The sequence below is a fragment of the Helianthus annuus genome, chromosome 3 (genome assembly GCF_002127325.2).
Source record: "Helianthus annuus cultivar XRQ/B chromosome 3, HanXRQr2.0-SUNRISE, whole genome shotgun sequence".
Taxonomy (NCBI): Eukaryota; Viridiplantae; Streptophyta; class Magnoliopsida; order Asterales; family Asteraceae; genus Helianthus; species Helianthus annuus.
The window spans coordinates 139,761,927-139,782,272 of NC_035435.2; the positions used below are offsets into that span (position 1 = coordinate 139,761,927).

Sequence of the window (20,346 nt, forward strand, 5' to 3'; positions counted from 1 at the left end):
CCTCTGTTGTGGTAGTCAGTGTCCGCAGAGGTGGGAGTACAATCACGTGTTGTGATTGGCTACACATATCTAGCAACAATATTTAGTTATTTCTTCGTTGCAACTCCAACACGTCACATTTTTTCGAGTTCTAGACGAACTCCTTCCTCGAACCCCGTTGTCCCTGTTATTCTTTCTACCCTTTCTAACATATAACATCTCAAAAGAAGATGTTCTACCTATATTCTAGCCCAAGAACCAAATCTCTAATCCCTTCAAATGTCATGTCACTAGCCCCCACATAATTCATAACAACAGTAATTGTCCTAGACCAATTATCAAGCAACAAAGATAGCAATAATACAACTCGAGTCTATTATCGAGTCAAATAAAATGAAGCTTAACGTGGATAAGATTGAATTTACAAATTGGTAATGTGATCCGGCACTTAGATCCCTTCCTTTATCATTTTCATAAATAACTCATTCATCAAGAACACTTTATTGGTAGCCAACGATGTCTCATACATGTTTGACAAAGCCAACATCATACCATGATTCGTGGCTTTTTCCGTGATGTTAAAAGCAATGCTCCTCATCAAAGACAAAGTAATAGTCGCATTGGCTTTCTTGCCTTTTAAATTTTACTTAGGTTTATCCATTTTCTTCGGTTAATCCTTGGTATCACATCATAGTCATCTGGCAAAGTATTGCTTCTACTTGCATTTTCCATCAACCGAAATCAGAACTGTTAAACTTTTTAATTTGTACCTTCATATCGAGATAATCATAGACACAACAATGGCATGGGTCTGAACTTGACGGTTGTTCTACTAAACACTATCAACATAACTGACCTGCTCTCGCAATAACCTTGCAGACAAATCTAAACCAGAATGTTGAATTTCACAAAACCAAGTTGATAATCACAGTCAAAACATAAACTTGAAAACACAAAACCCTAACCTTATCCCATCGAATTTCTAGAGTTGTTTAGTAAACCCTAATCTACGGCTCAAAGAGTTTTAATTGGTACCTTATCCTGATCAAACTATTGTCTGACACAAACAACTAATAACTAATCTCGTCTCAAAGAAAAAAATAAACCTTATTGTGTTTTCCTTCTTCACATGGCCCACTAAAAATCACATTTGTTTTCTTATTTTACATGGTCGAAGAAGATGAAAATTGTTTTTCCTCCCATTCTTCTTGAACGATGCAATCAGCAAGAAAAAAAAGATGGACAACGACTTGTTGCATAAAACACGAAAACTCAGGAAGCCAGGGTTTTCGGCTGTGATTTTCGATCCAAACCCTAATTTCAATTTCAAACCCCAGGAATCTGACCTTTAACTTCTTAGACATAAACCGGCTCCAAGGACTCCTCTTGTTGATCACAACCACTAACTAAAGAACCCTAATCTAGAACGGGAAATACCTCTGCAAATCTTCTTAATGCAAAATCGTGTGTTCAACGAGTCTTAGCTTTGATAGAATTTTTTAGGAGTTTTATTAGCACAACGGAACAATACACAAACACAACACAAATGAATTACATGCATAAAACAGAAAATAAATAGCACGAGAATTTTAACGTGGTTTGAACACAACATGTTATCTAGGTTAAAACTGCAACTAGGTTTTCTTATCAAGTCCAAATAGAATATTACAAGCATACATGCGGGTATTTTTAATAACAAGAATAAAGTTATAAACTTAGGTACCAAAAAATCTTAATGAGCCTTCCATCTCTATCGTAAATGCCACCTAATGTTCTCTAATTGTCCACCCAATAAAATTGGCCCAAAAGTCCTTCACAAAGCCCAGGACTTCACAACACACAACTTCAAAACCTCATAAAAATTAAGATATCAACAAAAACAAAATTTTATTAATTCATTTGTTGTTTTTACCTTACTGTTACTTGGACAAAAACCAAATTATCAAAAAAATGTGTTATCATCTATATATCACGCTGTACTAATTTTGAACATTTTATTCGTTTACAACCCTAATTACAACATTTTTCTATCTTCTCACAACTAAACAGTTTGTCATAAAAGTCCCCTTTATACATTCGAAAATGCATATGAAGGTGGTTTGGGAGTTGGGACAGATTCTTTACAGTGTTGGCAGCTGATGGTAGGGGTGAGCAGAAAACCGAAATAATCAAACCGTAACCGAAATAACCGAAAAATCCAGACCAAAAAAACCGAACCGAAACAAAAACCGACGGTTCGGTTTTTGGATTTTTAATAACCCAAAATTTCGATTCGGTTTTCGGATAATCATTTTCAATAATCGAAAATAACCGAACCGAACTGATAAGTTTTAATAGTATACCAAATCTATATATTTTTATGTTTAAGTTGTTTAAGTGTTTACCCATGCTACTAAGAATTATTAATTTTATTCTTGTTTGTTAATATTTATAATAAGAACATACCACATTTATTTATCATTAAAATTATCCATTGTTTACAAGAACTAATAAAGTTTAATATAAAAATTAAATGGTTTTCAAAGTATTATAAAAGAAAACGTCTTAACAAAATTTTTGGAGAAACATTAAAATAGATTAGAATGTAAGGTTCATGTGAATAATATGAACTAGTTTTTATATCACGCGTTGCGGCGAAACCGGGCAAATGATAATGTAAAACGAACGTGATTTAAAAATAAAACATGTTATTTAGAAAGTCAAACCATTAGAACGATTTAGTTTATCATCGTACCGTTTTATGATACCAAATAAATACTTTATTTTGAGTATAATATCATTTTAACAAAACTTATAACGGAATGTCAGGGAAAGAAATCAAACACAGCTACGTACTTAAATTTTTAGAAAAAAAATATAAACGTAACTTATTAAAGAAGTATCAAACTAATCGATAAATTAATATATGTTCAAAAAAAAAAGAAAAAAAACAATTATTAAAAAAGGTAAAGGAAATATATGTTTCAAAAAAAGAAAAATATGTTATTATAAGTAAATATAATAATAAACTATTATAATATATTAAATAATAAAATAATAAAAAAACTATATATTATTATAAAAATAAAGTTACTATTCATCATCTCTCGAAATCAATATATATATATATATATATATATATATATATATATATAAATTTAAAAGACTAAATACGTAAACATTTAAGAAAGATTCTTAAACTTTAAATTACATTTTTAAGTTTTGTATCTTACATAATTTGTTTCAAAAACCGAAAAACCGAACCGGACCGTTGCTAAAACCGAAATAAGCGAAACCGATTGGTTTTTAAAAACAAAAAACCGAATTTCGATTATGGTTTTGGTTTTACCCAAAAACCGAACCGAACCGAACCGTGCACACCCCTAGCTGATGGAGACGACTTTATGATAGGGGTGTGCACGGTTCGGTTCGGTTTTTGAGCAAAACCGAAACCGAATTGTTGGTTTTCGGTTTTTGAAAACCGTTCGGTTTCGATTTTTTTTCGGTTTGGGTTTTTCGGTTTTTACACCGGTTCGGTTATTTCGGTTTTTGAAACAAAAGTATGTAAGATTTAAAAATAAAAAGTATAATTTAAAATTTAAGATTCTTGATTATATGTTTACATTTAAGTTATTTTACTTAACCTTTTTAACTAATAATGTTCATATAAACCTAACATTCTAATCTATTTTTATGATTCTTCAAAGTTTTTGTTAGAACATTTTCTTTTATAATACTTTGAAGATTATTTTATTTTTATATTAAATTTTGTTATTTGTTGTAGGCAATAAACAAATCATCTTAATTATAAATAAACATGTTAATGTTTTTATTATAAATACTTAATATTCAAGAATAAAATTAATAATTTCTAATAATATAGGTTAAACGCTTAAACTACATAAAGATATATGTTTTTTTCGTTTCGGTTCAGTTCTGTTTTTTCGGTTATTGAAAATGATTATCCGAAAACTGAACCGAGATTTTCGGTTATTAAAAATCCAAAAATCGAACCGTCGATTTTTGTTTCTGTTCGGTTTTATCGGTTATTTCGCTTACGATTTGGTTATTTTGGTTTTCTGCTCACCCCTATTTTATGATGCTAGTTGGGTATTCAATTAATTATAGAAGGATGTTTATAGGCTTGAATTATTGTTCATCAATCATCATAAATTCATAACATAACATTATATTATGTTATATTATGTGAAAATATAATCACAATGACGTTGCCAGGCTAAAAATACCAACTTTATTACGTTAAAATCAATGTTTCAAGAGTTTGCAAAATTGAACGAATAAACAATGACAAAGTCAGGACAAAAAAGATAACCCTCAAAATATAAACAAAATTAAAGGAATAAAGCCCACCAATTAACTCCACCTTGGGTTATACCATTAATAAAAACTATTTAATTATTTGTTTATAATGATGGTTAGTTTTTTTGTCCGTCCCAGTTTTCGGGTTCGGTTTGTGTTAATGAAGTTAGCTTTTAAAAAAAAAAATGATGGTTGAATTTAGTATTATTAATTTATTATTATTACCTTGGTTTTGATTAACTTTACCGCAATTTGTATAGTACAATAATGGTGAATTTGTGATGCATCATACATATGAAAATAAATCGCAACACAGATTTTAAGTTTACACAACAGTAATTCAATGAGCATGCTACAACCTTGTTTTTGTTAATATTGTTTTCTTTTTAAGGAAAATGCAAATAGTTATTTTATTCTAACACTTGTAATATACGATTGTAGGTATTCATATTTTAGGGTGTTTAGAATTCCTTCTTAAAAACAACTTATTAACTTATATAGGTCATAAGTTATAACTTAGAATTTCTAACTTCTCAAAAACAACTTTTTCACACATAAAAACATATAAATAAGTTAAACCAAACACTATAAAAACAACTTATTAACTTTTATAAGTCAATAAGTTATAAGTTGCTCCAAAATAAGCTAACCCAAACACCCACTTTACAAACATTATAATCATACAATCCTTTATAAAACGTAATCCTAAAGAAGTAAACACTGAAACACAAAGCATAATATAGTGTTCAATGAGTCTTCGTTTTCTCACAAACATCAAATGTCTCGTCTTTTTGAATAGTTTGACAAAATAAAAAAAGAAAATATCGTGAAGCTCATGTATTAAGGGGCTGTTTGTTTACCTTTTAATAAGACTCTTGATGATTCAGACCTCTTACTGATTCAGTACTTGATGGTTCAGACTGTTTGTTTCGTGAGCAGATGTCTGAATGGTTCAGACATTTGCCTCCGAATTGTTAAGTATTATACAGAGTCTGAATGGTTAAGACCTCTAATCTGAATTGGTCAGACATTTGCCTCTGAAGGGTTAAACATTAAACTGCCTCTTAATGGTTCAGACCTCTTACTGGTTCAGCACTTAATTGATTCAGACCTTTACTGGTTCAACAATTAACTATTCAGAAGTTGCCAAAAATCCCGTAAGTGAAATAAAAAAAGTAAAATGTTGTTTTCATATCGTTTGATGAATCTTGGCGCCAACTGTTTGTAGATTCTAACATAACCAATCAATCAGAAGATGCAACCAATGCACCAATATAGATAATCCCAATGGCTCCAACTTGAATCCCCTCAACTTTACTTTATATACCTATCACCCCCTCACTTCACAAAAACTTTCACTCAACTCATTTTTCATCAAACACTCATGAGTGAAACGATCATAGCCCCCCTCCCATCAGGCCTTCTACCAGATGAGGCCTCACCAGAATGGCTAAACAAGGGTGACAACGCGTGGCAGCTCACGGCAGCCGCTTTGGTCGGCCTACAAAGTGTCCCCGGTCTTGTGATCCTTTATGGAAGCATGGTGAAGAAAAAATGGGCGGTGAATTCGGCTTTTATGGCATTATATGCCTTTGCCGCGGTCTTAATATGTTGGGTCACGTGGGCACACCAACTCTCCTTTGGCGATAAACCCATGGGAATCATGGGCAAACCGAATTTGGGAGCCGTTACTCCAAAGTATTTGCTTGAACAACAATATGATAAGATGATTCCAAAAGCTGATTATGTGTTTTATCAGTTTGTGTTTGCGGCAATAACTGTTATATTGCTTGGTGGTTCATTGCTAGGAAGGATGAACTTCTATGCTTGGATGATATTTGTGCCTTTGTGGCTCACTTTTTCGTACACTGTTGGCGCATATACGATTTGGGACAAGGGTTTTCTTTCTAAACATATTATTGACTTCTCGGGTGGTTATGTTATTCATTTATCATCCGGAGTTGCTGGCTTCACTGCCGCTTATTGGGTAATCTTTGTACTTCTACATTTTGTGCATAGGGAGTGATTTATATATAAAACACTAATTATAAATTAAGGAAAATGGTAGTATTGTAATGTTTATATGTTTATCCCAATATTAAGAAAAAGTAAATAACCTACACATATTTAAGTTGTGTACGTTATATTATTTACAAACGGTTAAAATTTTAAAACATACGAGTACATTAGTTCAATGGTTTTTTATGTACACATACCTATGCATAGGGGTGTAAACGAGCCGAGTCGAGCTCGAGCTCGGCTCGTTAGGTTTTTATGAAGCTCGAGCTCGAGCTCGGCTCGGTTCGAGCCTACTTCTTTGAGCTCGAGCTCGGCTCGAACTATTTTGAGAACAACCTTAAACGAGCTAAAAGCTCGGCTCGAGTTAACTTCAACATCGCTTAAACGAGCCAAAGCTCGGCTCAATAGTGTTATCATCATTATTAATATAGTATTATATAAAAAAATTAAAATTTTGTATGGGCTCGTTTAGGATCGCGAGCCTAAACAAGCTTTGTATTTCAGGCTCGAGCCCGGGTTCGATAACAAAACGAGCTCTATTTCAGGCTCGAGCTCGGGCTCGGGCTCGTTAAGGCTCAGCTCGTTCGAGCTTTTAACCGAGCCGATCACGAGTAGCTCTCGAGCCTCTGGGCTTGTTTACACCCCTACCTATGCATAAGAAATACAAACTTCTATAATATAAACCACTGTAAAAAAAAAACTAAACGTTTTAAGGGTTTTTTTTTTTCTTTCACAATAATTTAGTGTTCTATTTGTATTAAATGATGACGTAGGTGGGGCCACGGCATGTTAACGATAGGGACCATTTCCCACCGAACAATATTATACACATGATGGCCGGAGCGGGGTTCCTATGGATGGGGTGGAGTGGATTTAATGGTGGATCGCCGCTAGCCGCAAATGAGATCACTTCCCTCGCAGTTTTAAACACGCATCTTTGTACCGCCACCAGCATGTTGGTTTGGATGATCTTTGACTCGATCTTCTTTGCACAAAGCTCAGTCGTGGGTGCCGTTCAAGGCATGATGACCGGCCTTGTGTGCATTACTCCGGCTGCAGGTGAGACCTCATATTTTCCTTACTCTAGACAAATACTATCCATTACTTGTATGCTTTTCCAACAAATTTGTAAACTATATGACATTTAAACTAAATTATAATTCTTATCATGATAATATAATAATGTTAATTCAAAATTGTGATGTGTACCACTTGGTTTGATAGATAACCCGTTAAAGTGGGTCAAACTCCTAAGAAAATAGATAAAAACTAGAATATTTAGAGAGAAACTCAAGACTTAATTCATTTCATTCATAAATAATATTGAAATATCAATTCCATTATATAGGCTTAAAAAGAAAACTAACACTAACACCATATTGAGAATTAAAACTTATGTTGAAAATTAAAACACTAAAACAATATTTTTATATATTTATAAAACTTAGAAAAGAACTTTTTTTATATATTTATATAACAATATTACACTGAAATTAACCATAAAAATGTTTCATTTTATGGTATATTTTTTACTATAACAATGTATAAAAATTATATACATTTAAAATAATGATGGAAGTTGATAAAATTAACAATGATTGGCTTCTTCCAAATTTACTCATCCAGTCCATTGATTTCATGATTAAACTTTAGACTTTCAAACTTGAATTATGGCTTTCATTTCATCTTTTCGTCTATAAATATCACTATCTCGGTGTGTAATTTTTGATAAAAAGAAACTAAAAGACAAATGAATAATTGTATTAAACATATATCCCTTTCACTTTTTTAAGCACCATACTTCTATAAAACAAATTACTATAATGTATATTTTACAGTTTTTCACACATTTGTATGTAAACTTATAATTGTGCCATATGCAACATATTTTCACTATCGATCTGCGTATTTTCAACGATTCTACACCGCAAACGTATGCAGGAATTGTTGATTCTTGGGCAGCAATGCTTATGGGAGTCTTGGCTGGTTCAATTCCGTGGTACACCATGATGGTTCTACACAAAAAAATAACCTTCCTCAAACAAGTTGATGATACTTTAGGCGTGTTGCACACCCATGCAGTCGCGGGTCTTTTGGGAGGCTTATCAGCGGGCATCTTTGCCAAACCGAACCTTGTAAAACTATTCTACAATTCTAACATTTATAAGCAAGGTCCAGGCTTGTTATACAGCATAATCAACACTAATGAGGAGGTTCATGTCCATGATGGATTCAAGCAAATGGGTTACCAAATCGTGGGTGCAATGTTTATCGCTGCATGGAACATTGTAGTTACGAGTCTTGTATGCATATTTGTGAGCCGGTTAGTTGACTTGAAGATGCATGAAGATGATCTAGAGATTGGTGATGATGCGGTTCATGGTGAAGAGGCGTATGCATTGTGGGGAGATGGTCAAAGGCATCCGCCAACAATTTTTCGACGTATAGCCACAAGAGTTTGAATTTGGTTTAGATAATCGGGAAAGTTGCTTAATTAGGATCGGGATTAAGGATCAATAGATCATCAATGTGAATTATGATTGATCATCATCATAAGGTGGTAAATGTTTTTATTTTGATACTACATATGTACTAGTATCAAAAGAAAAGTGTCTTCTTGTGTACAATTCTATATTTTATTATTATTTTTACAAAAAGTTATTTGGACTTGAATGGTTCATTTGTTTGGTTTGCGTTCCTCGATTTGGAAGTTTTGACTTTTCTTCAAACCAAAACAAACACATGGATGTTCAATCTTTATTTAAAAAATTAAAGTTTTGTGGGCTTTAGACGCTCTAAAAAGTTAAGATTTAAAACTAATAATGTTTGTGGTATGGTGATGGACCATCCTTGGAGGATGATCCGCCACGTAGGCGACACATCATAGTCCTCCCAAGATGGATCATCCTCCAAAACTAGGGGGCATGGGAGGATGGTGCTAGATGATCCTACCCCACAAAACTATATACAAGTATTAAAGCATAATGTACAAATCCCACAAACAAACAAACAAACAAACAAAATAGAGGGGGCCCACAGTTTTGGAGCGTCCTGGACGTCGGAATTCCGACGATTGCGACGGGACGTGCTGAAGACGGAGGACCGCGGCATGGAGAGGGGGGCGGCGACGGGAGGAGGACGGCGCTGGACGGTCCCCATACCGTCCAGCCTTATTTGAATACCCTCTAAACGTGGTATTACCATTCATCGGTCGCAACAACTCTAGAAAAATTAATCAAGTCAAACTTTGATGTTTTAAGTCAACAATGTATCTACACATTTTTTGGTAACAATAAAAACGTGTGCCTGTAAATAGAGATTTAGATCACTTAATTAAATGGCAACATGTTTGTAAAGGTTTTAACAAAATATCCTTATATAACTTTTCTTAAAGTAAAAAAAATGGCTTGATAAGGATATTGCAAAAATATTGAAAAGTTAAAACTGGTCGCTAAAACATATATATATATATATATGGGAGGGCTATATAGAAAACCCTATATGTATAGAAAACCCTAGAAAACCAAACCTCCCGACATTTTTTTTTTGAAAAAAATAACACATGTAATATACATGTTTTTAAGAGTTTTGGGCCAAAAAAATCAAAAAAGCGCCGAAGGAATGATTTAAAAAAAAAAATCAGCAAGTTTCTGTCTTTTGTGCCTAACACATGTTAGGTAACCGGACATTGCTGAAATTTGTTTATTTTTTTTAAAAACATCCCTTCGGCGCTTTTTTGTTTTTTTTGGCCCAAAACACTTTAAAACATGTATATTACATGTGTTATTTTTTTTTCAAAAAAAAAAAAAAATTGTCGGGAGGTTGGGTAAAAATGGGGGGAGATTTGAGTTTCCAGAGTTTTCTAAAAACTTAAGGGTTTTCTGTCTAGCCTTCCCTTATATATATATATATATATATATATATATATATATATATATATATATATATTTGTAAATTAATAGAGTTCAATAAGAATTTCATTTTAATAAAATAAATCATATATGTTGAGCTTGTTTCTAAAACTTGTTGAAGTTATATATTTAAAAAATGGATTATATAATCAAACTCGTTCAATTAATCTTCTACAAAAAGAGGTTTCCAACATATTTCTAAATCTTGAAAACTCAACATAGACACCTTGATATAAGAGTTCATCGTTTGGATTTTGACACAAGTTTTTAGTAACATCTGGGTCTCATTTCAACCAATTTCTTTCCTCCTCTTCCAACTCAACAACTCTCTCTTATCTCTCACTATATACTCATTTATCTCTCATATACCATATGATACATACACATATGCACTAGAGTCTTTTGGCCTCGGGTCTTCTTCTAATGGTTATATATGGCGCCTACACTTCGAAGGTCAGTTTGGGAGGATGAAGACGACTCCACTAGATCATCGAGAAGACCACGATCCAAAAGAATTTCATCTCAAAGATTAAGACTATCAAACCCGAGTTCTCCTATAATATATAACAAAAGTAAACCATCTTATGAACGGTTTCGTCTTATTACTCCTGTATTATTATTCCTTAAAACCTATGTATTATTAATCCTGAACGTTTCTATTTCTTTACATTGGCGTATATATTATGTTTGTATTATTTAAATGGGATACTATTGAACTACATCACCTAAACTCTTCTTATAAATATAAAATATTCAAAAATTGAAAATTTAAGAATTCATTCCTCATGGCCCACATCAGGGTTCTCCAGATGCAAGTGTGGAATAAGATATTCAGAAATGCCTTGCAGAAAAAATCAACTGCATAAAATATCAACAATATGTATACTATAGTTAGATTTTATAAATTCTCTTTTTGATATATCTATATGTGTGTGATTATTATCATCATATCAATGCTTTTTTTCTCATTATAAAAAAGGTGGTTGGAGACTTGGGACGCTGGAGAATATCATAAAGGAAGAAACCAGCAAAAGTATTCAATCCACTCGGTTCAACAAATTCCTGTCTACCAAATAAAAGGACACTCATCATACTTTATATTATAAATTAATAATATTCTTTTTTATAGTACACAAAAAAATCAAATGGCAGCCAGCCACTCAGTCAAGGCCGTTCTATCATATTATATTGATGATATAATCTCATAAGTTAACATGTTAAGACTATATTTCTCACAAATAAAATTCAAAAATAAAAAAAAATCCATCCCAGTTCCTTTTTTATTTTACCCAACTTACTTCTATATTTGGTTCAAAAATTAATACCACCTATCTATATTTAGAAAGTTGGTAACTTTCGAAATAAATCGTCATAAAATATGGACCAACCTATATATATATAGGTTATATATATAAGGTTGCTGCCAAGCATGCAATAATATCAATAAAGACTTGAAAAAAGAACTTGAAAGATAACTGTTCCATACTTCATATGATATAGGTTCTATAGTTAGTAAGGCTGGCATTGCATGGAATGGTAGCCAAACAGTCAAAGTTTTGTAGGCAGCTCACATGCATGCACTAACTTTTGAAGTAACAAACAAGAAACAAAAACAAACAAAACATATAAGATTGAAAAACTCATCTGTAAGCTTACGACTCGACTCGACTCGTCTCGCCTTCTCTTTAACTTGTTGGTCAAGAAAAGCTATGAGGATGGTATGCGGTAGAAACCCACCTGCCACGAGTTTCATCATCCGCTGCCTCCCGCAAAGGTGGTGAAGTTTGCAAGCCACCATTGCCATGTGGATTAGCAAAACTAAACGCATGGGTTCTTATCATGGGTTCTTTAAACATATGATGATGATTATCACCTTCGTTGTCAGACGCATCATCAATGACGATTACCTCCTTGGCGGCGGTATTGTCCATGTTTGCAGACTTTAAATCCGAATGAGTTTTCGAGTTATTTGGTGGGTAGAGATTTAAAAGTTGATGCATGGATCCATTTTGATTATGGCTAAAGTTAAGGTGATTCTGAGGAGGATGACCATAGGAGAATGAATCACGGTTTTCGTTTTGAAATTTCGGAGGCTGTTGATATTGACCCATGGGACTCCAGAAAGGAGGTTTGACTTGTTCATTATCTGTGTTGACCACAGTCAAGTTTTTCCCCATCAGCCTAAGTACAGGTGTAGTAGGACTTACAACAGGCGGTTTGACCATCTCAGGTGGTGGCAATGTTAGGTGGTTGGCTAGAGGAAACAACTCGGACCTTAACCCGTTTGACTCAGTCGCCCGTTCTTTTGGAACAGCTGATTCTTGAGGATATGAAGCAACATTGTTAAAGAAAGCGCCTTCCTTTCTAGAACAACAGCAAGGCGTCGGACCCTTGTCTTTAAAGATAGCATCAACTGATCTCGAATCACTTGTATTATTACTGTTATTATTATTCGCAAAATTCATTTCAAACCTTACAGGTAACTTGTGATCAGCACTTCTTGCAAAGCTGGGACTTGAGACGGTTGAAACAGATGAGCCAGATATGAAGTCTTGGTTCATGATATCGTGATGACGATGGTCTTCGCTTGATTGAATATTTCTGCTCATGGTGGTCAATGATGAATTGCCTTGCAGTTCTTCAGAACCCATATCTGCACCGGGGCTAGGTGGCAAGAAGGACCCGGGTGGTCCAGGAATAGGTATTGGATCCACCTCATCATAATAATTTCCTTGCTTTTCATTGCTATGCTCCATAATAATGTCATGTAGAGTGCTTTGCGGCTGCGAGTCAAACTTGTTATCCAGTTGACTTATCATCTTTGAAAACTCATTATCTAATGAGTTCTTCAAACCCATAAAACTTGGCTCAATACCAATGCAATCTTCCGTTCTAGCAGATTCCGAAGCATTCTCAAGTCCTGCAGAAGAAGAATCATTATTTGAACTCTTCGAAGTCGTGGATTTCTTTGTTTCGACTTCCAGATCATTCATCTTCTCGAGAGACATTTTCTTGCTCGTATCTTCTTCGGTTCTTGATTTTCGTTTCAAAGAATCTTGAGATTTTCCGAGAGCTGATAACTTCCTTTTCAAATTAATCAACTTTGATCCACCACTATGTTCCTGGCTTGCTGGCATTGATAAACTCTTTTTCAAAGATGACAACGTGCTCCCCTTTGAACTAATAGGATCCTCACAAATATCATCCGAACATGTGCCTTCTTTTCGACTAGAAGACACTGGGAACCGTTTCTTTGCAACACCAGTTCTCTTAGAACAGGCCCATGGTGGCCTTGTGATGGCTAAATCGTCCGTCTGCTTATTCACTTGAGCTTTCATGGATTTTGCACCTCCAACTTCTTTCTCGCAACTTTCTTTAATGGCAACATTTTCTTTTCGGCCACTTTCCGTCTGTTTATCAACGATCTAAACGTCATATCTCAACCAACTTTACATTAAATTATATGTAAAAATATTTGTAAGAGTTAAAAAACTTACCTTTTTGCTCAACTTTTTGCTCTTAGGACTAAGCTTCAAAATGTTCTTGCCATTTTTCTGCATGTTGACTTTCTTGTTCTTCTTCTTAACGACAACTTTGCTGCCTTTTCTTCCTTTCTGTAACACACGAGCTTCATCGTCATTTTTATTACTGACCTTTGGCATTGACAAGATTCGAACTTTTTTGCCATTTTTGTCGATATAAACAGCTCCTTCATGATCAGCTACCTCAGGAATATAAGTTGGTTCTTGTGGCTCTTCGTTCTTTTCTTCAGCTTGAAACTCAAGTTCTTGATCAGGAAAACTCGAACTAGTAGCCCAGTTTGTACCGTTTCTTTTATCAAGCTGTTCAATTGTACAAGGACGAGCCGTCTTACATATATCCACCATTAACCTCGTTTTCCGAGGCTTAATCTTATGTTTAACGGTTTTTATCTTAGGATCTGCAGTACACTTCATACTAGATTCCTCAGATAGGCAGCTGTCAATGTGCGCGTTTAAGGTTGTGTTTGAAGAAGATGAAAAAGTCTTGCAAACCGGGCAAACTTTAGAAGCCGCGGTCTCTTCAATGGGTTCTACACCCAAATTCAGTTTCATAACCAACTTGCACTTCTTGACTGTGGGTTGACTATTTGACATTGTGTTAGCTAAGTCTTCTTCAAGATGAGATTGAGAATCATCATTTCTTATACTATCAAAACTGCTTATGGTTTCTTGACTAGGCGAATGATTTTCGACAGCGCATACGCCAACGGATGAATAATTCCTAAGTGACTCAAGAGACTGGAAAGGTGGCAACGGATTTTTCACACCATTATTCAAGCAAAGTTGCAAACTTTTATCAGAAAACGGCCAATTACGCGCTATATCCTTGCTTCTTGACTTAAAAACATAATCTCTGCAGGGTTTTCAACAGCATAAGTAACCATATATATCAACCATAAGCCAGAAATATATCACAAGATTAAACCATCTTAAATATATGAACTCACTCCTATATCATATGCACAAGAAGCAAAAACCATTATATATATTAAAAGAAAAAAAAAAAAAGATGAATCCAAGAATAGATTAGTTTACCATGGTAGGGCATAAAATCACACCTATAAAAGTATATGATCCAAAAATATACTGACCCTCTAACTTGAGGTGGGCAAGGATGACATTTAAGAAAATGTTTTGGGCAAAATTGTCAAACATAAAATAAAAATCTCATCTTGATTAGAATAAAATCAATATTTTTCAAGAAATCTGTGCTACTAGTCAAAGAAAGCCTGAATCACACAAATCACCAAGTAACAAAGATTTGATACAGTAAAAAGATGTATACAGATAAATTAGAGTCATGAAAGAATCAATTATTAATAAAATATAATCAAAACTTGTTCTTCACCTTATTGAGAAATTGGGAACTGGGTTGTTGGTGCCATCAAGATTCTCATCAGTAGTAGTAGTCTTTAGCAGATCTATGTCAGAAACAGAAGCAAAAGCTTCATGAGAAACTTGTTGTTGTTGAAGATGTTTTTGATTATGAGATGATGAAGGATCTGGTGGTGAGTGTTCATCAATGGATATCATCTGCTACAGTCTATCTTCTGTCTTCTTGTGCTGTCTAAAACAGTCACAAGAACTCTCTCCTATCTCTTTCTCTCTCTCTAAAACTTCATATTAAGCATCCAAATTACCTGATTAACAGCATGCTTAGCAAGAGATGATGATCATCAGATATATTCAGATAACTCCAAGTTATACAAACCACTTTTTGTCATCATGTAGAGGCTGCAAAACATGTGAAGATCATGATAAAGATTAGAGATAGGTGTGTTTTTGACTACCAAAAGTACAAGTAGTAGATTCTAGACCTTCTAGATAAGATCATATTTTATGTGATCTTGAAGAAAGCAAAGAAAGAAAATAAAACTGTTTTTAATTATTTATGCAAGTCTGATTCAACAAGAAAAGAACCAGAATAGTTGGGTAAGATCCAGAATCCATAAGTGTTTTAACACTGAACTTTAAGATGAAATGAAATTAAAACACAACTTCAAAAACTGTCATTTTATGTGGATGTTAAGGCTTTAAAAGCACACAAATTTATCACCCAAATCAAACAACTAATCCTTGATAATCAAAACCCATTAGCATTAACATCATCCCAAAACAAAACAACCCAAATCCATGAATTAAATTATCAAGATTAAACTGTCAAGATTTGAACTTTTTTTTTTCAAGAATCTCATACAACAAGCCTTGTAAATTCATATAAAATCAAGATTCAAGAAAAGATTTCAATTGGGTGTGATAAAGAAGATTAATTAGAACAAAGCATGTTAATTGTTAGTACATGGTAGAACACGACATGATAAAATTATGAAAAAGAACAGTAAGTTTATGATTGAAATAGTACAAATCACTTGAGAAAAAAACCCCAAAAAATCATAACGAAAGATCATAAAATCATAAACCCAAAACCTTAAACTTGAACACAAAATTCAAGAAGCATAAAGACTCAATCTTGATGATGAAAACTTCAATCTTTATAAAAAAAAGAAAGAAAGAAAACCCATGAAAGAGTAATTGAAATAGCAACAAATCAACCAATTAAAAAGAATTCAAGAACACAATCACTCAAATTCAAACCTGGGTATGAAGGTGGTTGTTTAAGGAGAAATGGAAGCAAATAGAAATGCAAATATAGAAGAATAATAAGCAGATCAAAAGGAGGTATCGTGTTCATCTCTCAACCAAAAAGCAAACTTGTACCACTGATTCATCTCCATACGTGAATGGTGTTTAGTGTGTGAGAGAGAAAGAGAATGAGAGAGAGAGAGAGAGGGGTGTGTTATGGGGACTCTACAAAGCTGTCTAATCTTATACCTGCCCTACAACGCATTATTTTCTTCATTTTTTTCCACTTTATTGGTGATTTTGATCATGGCTGGGGTGAAATGTCAGTTCTGCCCTTTTTATCGTACGGATTTACAAATGACAACTCTCTCCACTATTGACAGGACCTCTACCTCTCAATGTTTTTTTTAAACGGTCAAATCTTTTAGTTAGGCGAAGCCCGTGAACACTCGTCCGAAGGTATGACAGTGTGGTGAGGTAAAATCCGCTTAGTTTAACGATCGAACCAGCGGTCTCCACCTATTCGCCTAGTCTCACATCATGACCCGATGCCGCATAAAATAATGGGGTGGGCAGAAATCGAACTTGGATCCCTTAGAACATCAAAACTCTCTCTTACCACTCCACCACTATCTCATTGACTATACCTCTCAATGTTGACAATCATAAACACCTATATTCAATACTTTATTTAGAAGAAAACAAGTAAATTACAAGTTGAGTTAATTACTCGTATAATCTATGTTTGGTCATATTAGAAGTTTGGTTTCATAGATGCTTTTTGTGGTACTTATTTTGTAAATGGGAGCTAAATTTCTAATTAAGTTCATTTAAAATAAACCATTGTCATTGCAGATTGAACCCTAAACCTTTGCAAGGACTGTTGGTCGGAAACCTAACCATTGCTACCATCCAATGTCTCTTATCAAACCACTAAAACCCTACAAGCTCCTATAGATGATAAGGGTCAGCAAACCTTAACCGTTTAACTAAATTAATTGATAACTGAACTGTCATCCAACCGTGTTAACTGATAACCGAGATTAATCGACGGTGATAGTTAATGTTATCTTATTAACCGATTAATCGGTTATGGATACGGTTAAGGATGTCCCGTAACCGAACATTAACCGAACCGAAAATAATTAGGTAACCTCTCCTAAATTCTAGCGATTCACTCATAAAATCTAGCGATTCAATTTTAAACTTATTTTAAAATTCGGACATTCTAAAAAATCCAGAAATATGTAACTGCTACAAGAAATATATAATACGATACATCCATCATATAACACTATATAACACTATATAACACCGTATAACACTATGTAACACCATATAACACCATATAACACTATGTAACACTATATAACAATATATAACACTATACATCTATCATAGACATGTTATCGGACAAATATAACAATGTAACACTATATAACTCTAAATAACATTATATAACACCATATAACACTATACATCCATCATATAACACTATATAACACCAAAAAACGCTATATAACATCATATAACACTATGTAACACTATATAACACTATATAAAAAAATATAACACTATATAGTTCTGAACGAGATGACACAAATTCGTAGATTAATTCTTAATTCGTATTCCTATAATTAAGAGTGACGATTATGGAAGGTTATCAATTAATTAAATCAATAAAAAAATTACTTGTTTACCCTTTTTAATTAACTTTGATTGAGGACACATGTCATCACTATAATATTTCTCACATTTTTCACACTTTTAGATTAATTTACAGGATCCTCTACCTATATATATATATATATATATATATATTACATATGGCATATCTCTAATTCTCTATCATAATTGCAACCTATTATAAATTTTGAATCAATACATTTTCTAGTTTTATCTTTTCTATTAAGTATAATCCTTTTTGACATTTATACTGTACATTCTAAGATTAAAAACTTCATGACTAAATTGGCGATGTATTTAATTAACAAGTGTTACGTTCATAACCAAACGTACCATCTCAAGTCGTAAGGAATTTGGTATATATCTAATTTTCAAGTGAGCTTCTTAAAATTAAATAATTGACTTTGATGTTGTAAGACATGTTCTTATAATATAAAATCCCGTATATAATTCATGACATTAAAACAACTTACATGTTTCACAAAAGAAAGTTTATATGATGTAACATGCTAGTTGATTACATAAAACTAGTCATCATTTTTAAATTTCAATAAAACATAAATAAAACACATGAATGTGTAAGCATTCGGGATTATTCGGTTCTTCACTTAGCTTTATCTTCTATCTGGTGTCTCCTTTTTAGTTTACCGAGTTTTTTTTTATCAAAGTGGTGTTAATAGAAAAAATATTTATCAATTAATGGTGCTGTTTCAAAAATATTTACCAAAATTGTATTTTATCTTACTTAATCATTTTTCAAATTTAAGAAGAATTTTTTTTTTGTAAAATATTTTTTAAACTCACAAATGTAAATAAATATGTAAATATTTTTTTTCTTTAATTAATATAAAAAGTGTTCGTGAACACACAAATATAAATAAATATGTAATTAATTTTGCTAATCTGGAAATGTTGTTATCATCATGTTATATTTTTGTAATAGCAACTTTAAATTAAAAATAAATTATATGTTTGTATACAATCATAAAATAATAAAAACGTACACGTATTTTTAATAATAAAAAAACAGAAAATACATAATGCCGCTTTTTAATGATGGTGTCAGAGCATTCACATCCATTGTATCAAATTCTGTGTGTAGTGTTTTAAAAAAAATAGTATAAAAAGTGGTTGTGAGTGGAGGAGAGAGAAAATGTTACTGTTCATTTGTATATTTGGAGGGACACTGTTCACCCTCTATAATTTTTTAATATATATTGAAAGTGGTTATGAGTGGATGAGAGAGAAAAGATATTGAAAAGGTATAAAAAATTATTATTTAATTGAAAATGAGAGAGAAAATGTAGTGTTTTTTAGTGTAATTTAGGGTGAAAATATGGTAGGATGGATGTGAATGCTCTCAGTTCAAAAATCATAGGTTGAATTCAATTCAAAGCCAAATTCAAAATTCGATACGAATGATCAGTCGTTTAGGTAAATTGGATTTAAATAATCTCAGCTTTCTCAATTTGGCCGATAATAATCTCAACTCAGTTATTGGCCGATAATAATCCAAACTGGTCCACTTTTGGCCGATAATAGTTTGTCGTTAAAAATAGCTTAGCGGAGTTAAGCTTTTTTCCGAATTACAAACTGATGTTTTATGGATTTTGATCAGAACGAGGATATGAGTTGATTTATGTAAAACTTACCTCGAAACATGTTTCAAACGGCTTGATTTTTGTTAATTAGAAGTTTAAACACCCGAATTGAAGCACCGTTTTCATCGTTTTCGGCAGTATTTCGAGGTAAATTTTACATCAGTCAACTCGTATCCTCGTTCTAATCAAAAGCCCTAAAACATCAGTTTGTAATTCGGAAAAAAACTTAACTCCGTTAAGTTATATTTAACGCAAACTATTATCGGCCAAAAGTGGACCAGTTCGGATCATTATCGACCAATAACTGAGTTGGGATTATTATCGGCCAAATTGGAAAAGCTGGGATTATTTAAATCCAATTTGTCTTTTCTTTATTAACCAACTTACTATAGCCTACTTTTTTCTGAACCATCTTGTTATAATCTTATCTTATTTCATATAGTAAATTTATTTCGCATGATTCTTTTATTTTGTATTTTTACTTGATTGAGAGAAACCCGAATTAAAAATCTGTTATTCAAATTTGATTCAGTTCATTCAGGTATGTTTTAAATGTGTATTCGGATTTTAAAGAATCCATGTAATATATAAACTAAAACAACCATACGAAATAAATTTACGACATGAAATAAAATGAGTTTATAACAAGTTGATTGAGAAAAAATAAAAAAGAAAAATGTTTATAGTGACTTTGTTAATAAATAAAAACATAGTGGCTAATTATCT

General features: G+C 32.9%; 2 protein-coding genes across 3 annotated transcripts; one reads left to right on the forward strand and one right to left on the reverse strand.

Annotated features, from left to right (window-relative positions):
• The first annotated feature begins 5,628 nt into the window (after positions 1-5,628).
• Positions 5,629-8,949, forward strand: LOC110932181 (ammonium transporter 2 member 3). The gene is made up of 3 exons (XM_022175536.2): positions 5,629-6,265; positions 7,071-7,356; positions 8,239-8,949. The coding sequence occupies exons 1-3, from the start codon at positions 5,663-5,665 to the stop codon at positions 8,757-8,759; spliced, it is 1,410 nt and encodes a 469-aa protein (XP_022031228.1). The 5' UTR covers positions 5,629-5,662; the 3' UTR covers positions 8,760-8,949.
• Positions 8,950-11,667: 2,718 nt separating this feature from the next.
• Positions 11,668-16,594, reverse strand: LOC110929903. 2 transcript variants are annotated; one of them, XM_035988519.1, is made up of 5 exons: positions 16,346-16,589; positions 15,391-15,484; positions 15,099-15,171; positions 13,706-14,603; positions 11,668-13,618 (listed from the first exon to the last, which is right to left on the reverse strand). In XM_035988519.1, exons 4-5 carry the CDS (start codon positions 14,342-14,344, stop codon positions 11,906-11,908), a joined length of 2,352 nt encoding a protein of 783 aa, XP_035844412.1. In that variant the 5' UTR covers positions 14,345-14,603; positions 15,099-15,171; positions 15,391-15,484; positions 16,346-16,589; the 3' UTR covers positions 11,668-11,905. The 2 variants fall into 2 exon arrangements, with proteins under 2 accessions (XP_035844412.1, XP_022028775.1); XM_022173083.2 differs by having other exon boundaries at positions 15,099-15,484; positions 16,346-16,594.
• Between the last annotated feature and the right edge of the window lie 3,752 nt (positions 16,595-20,346).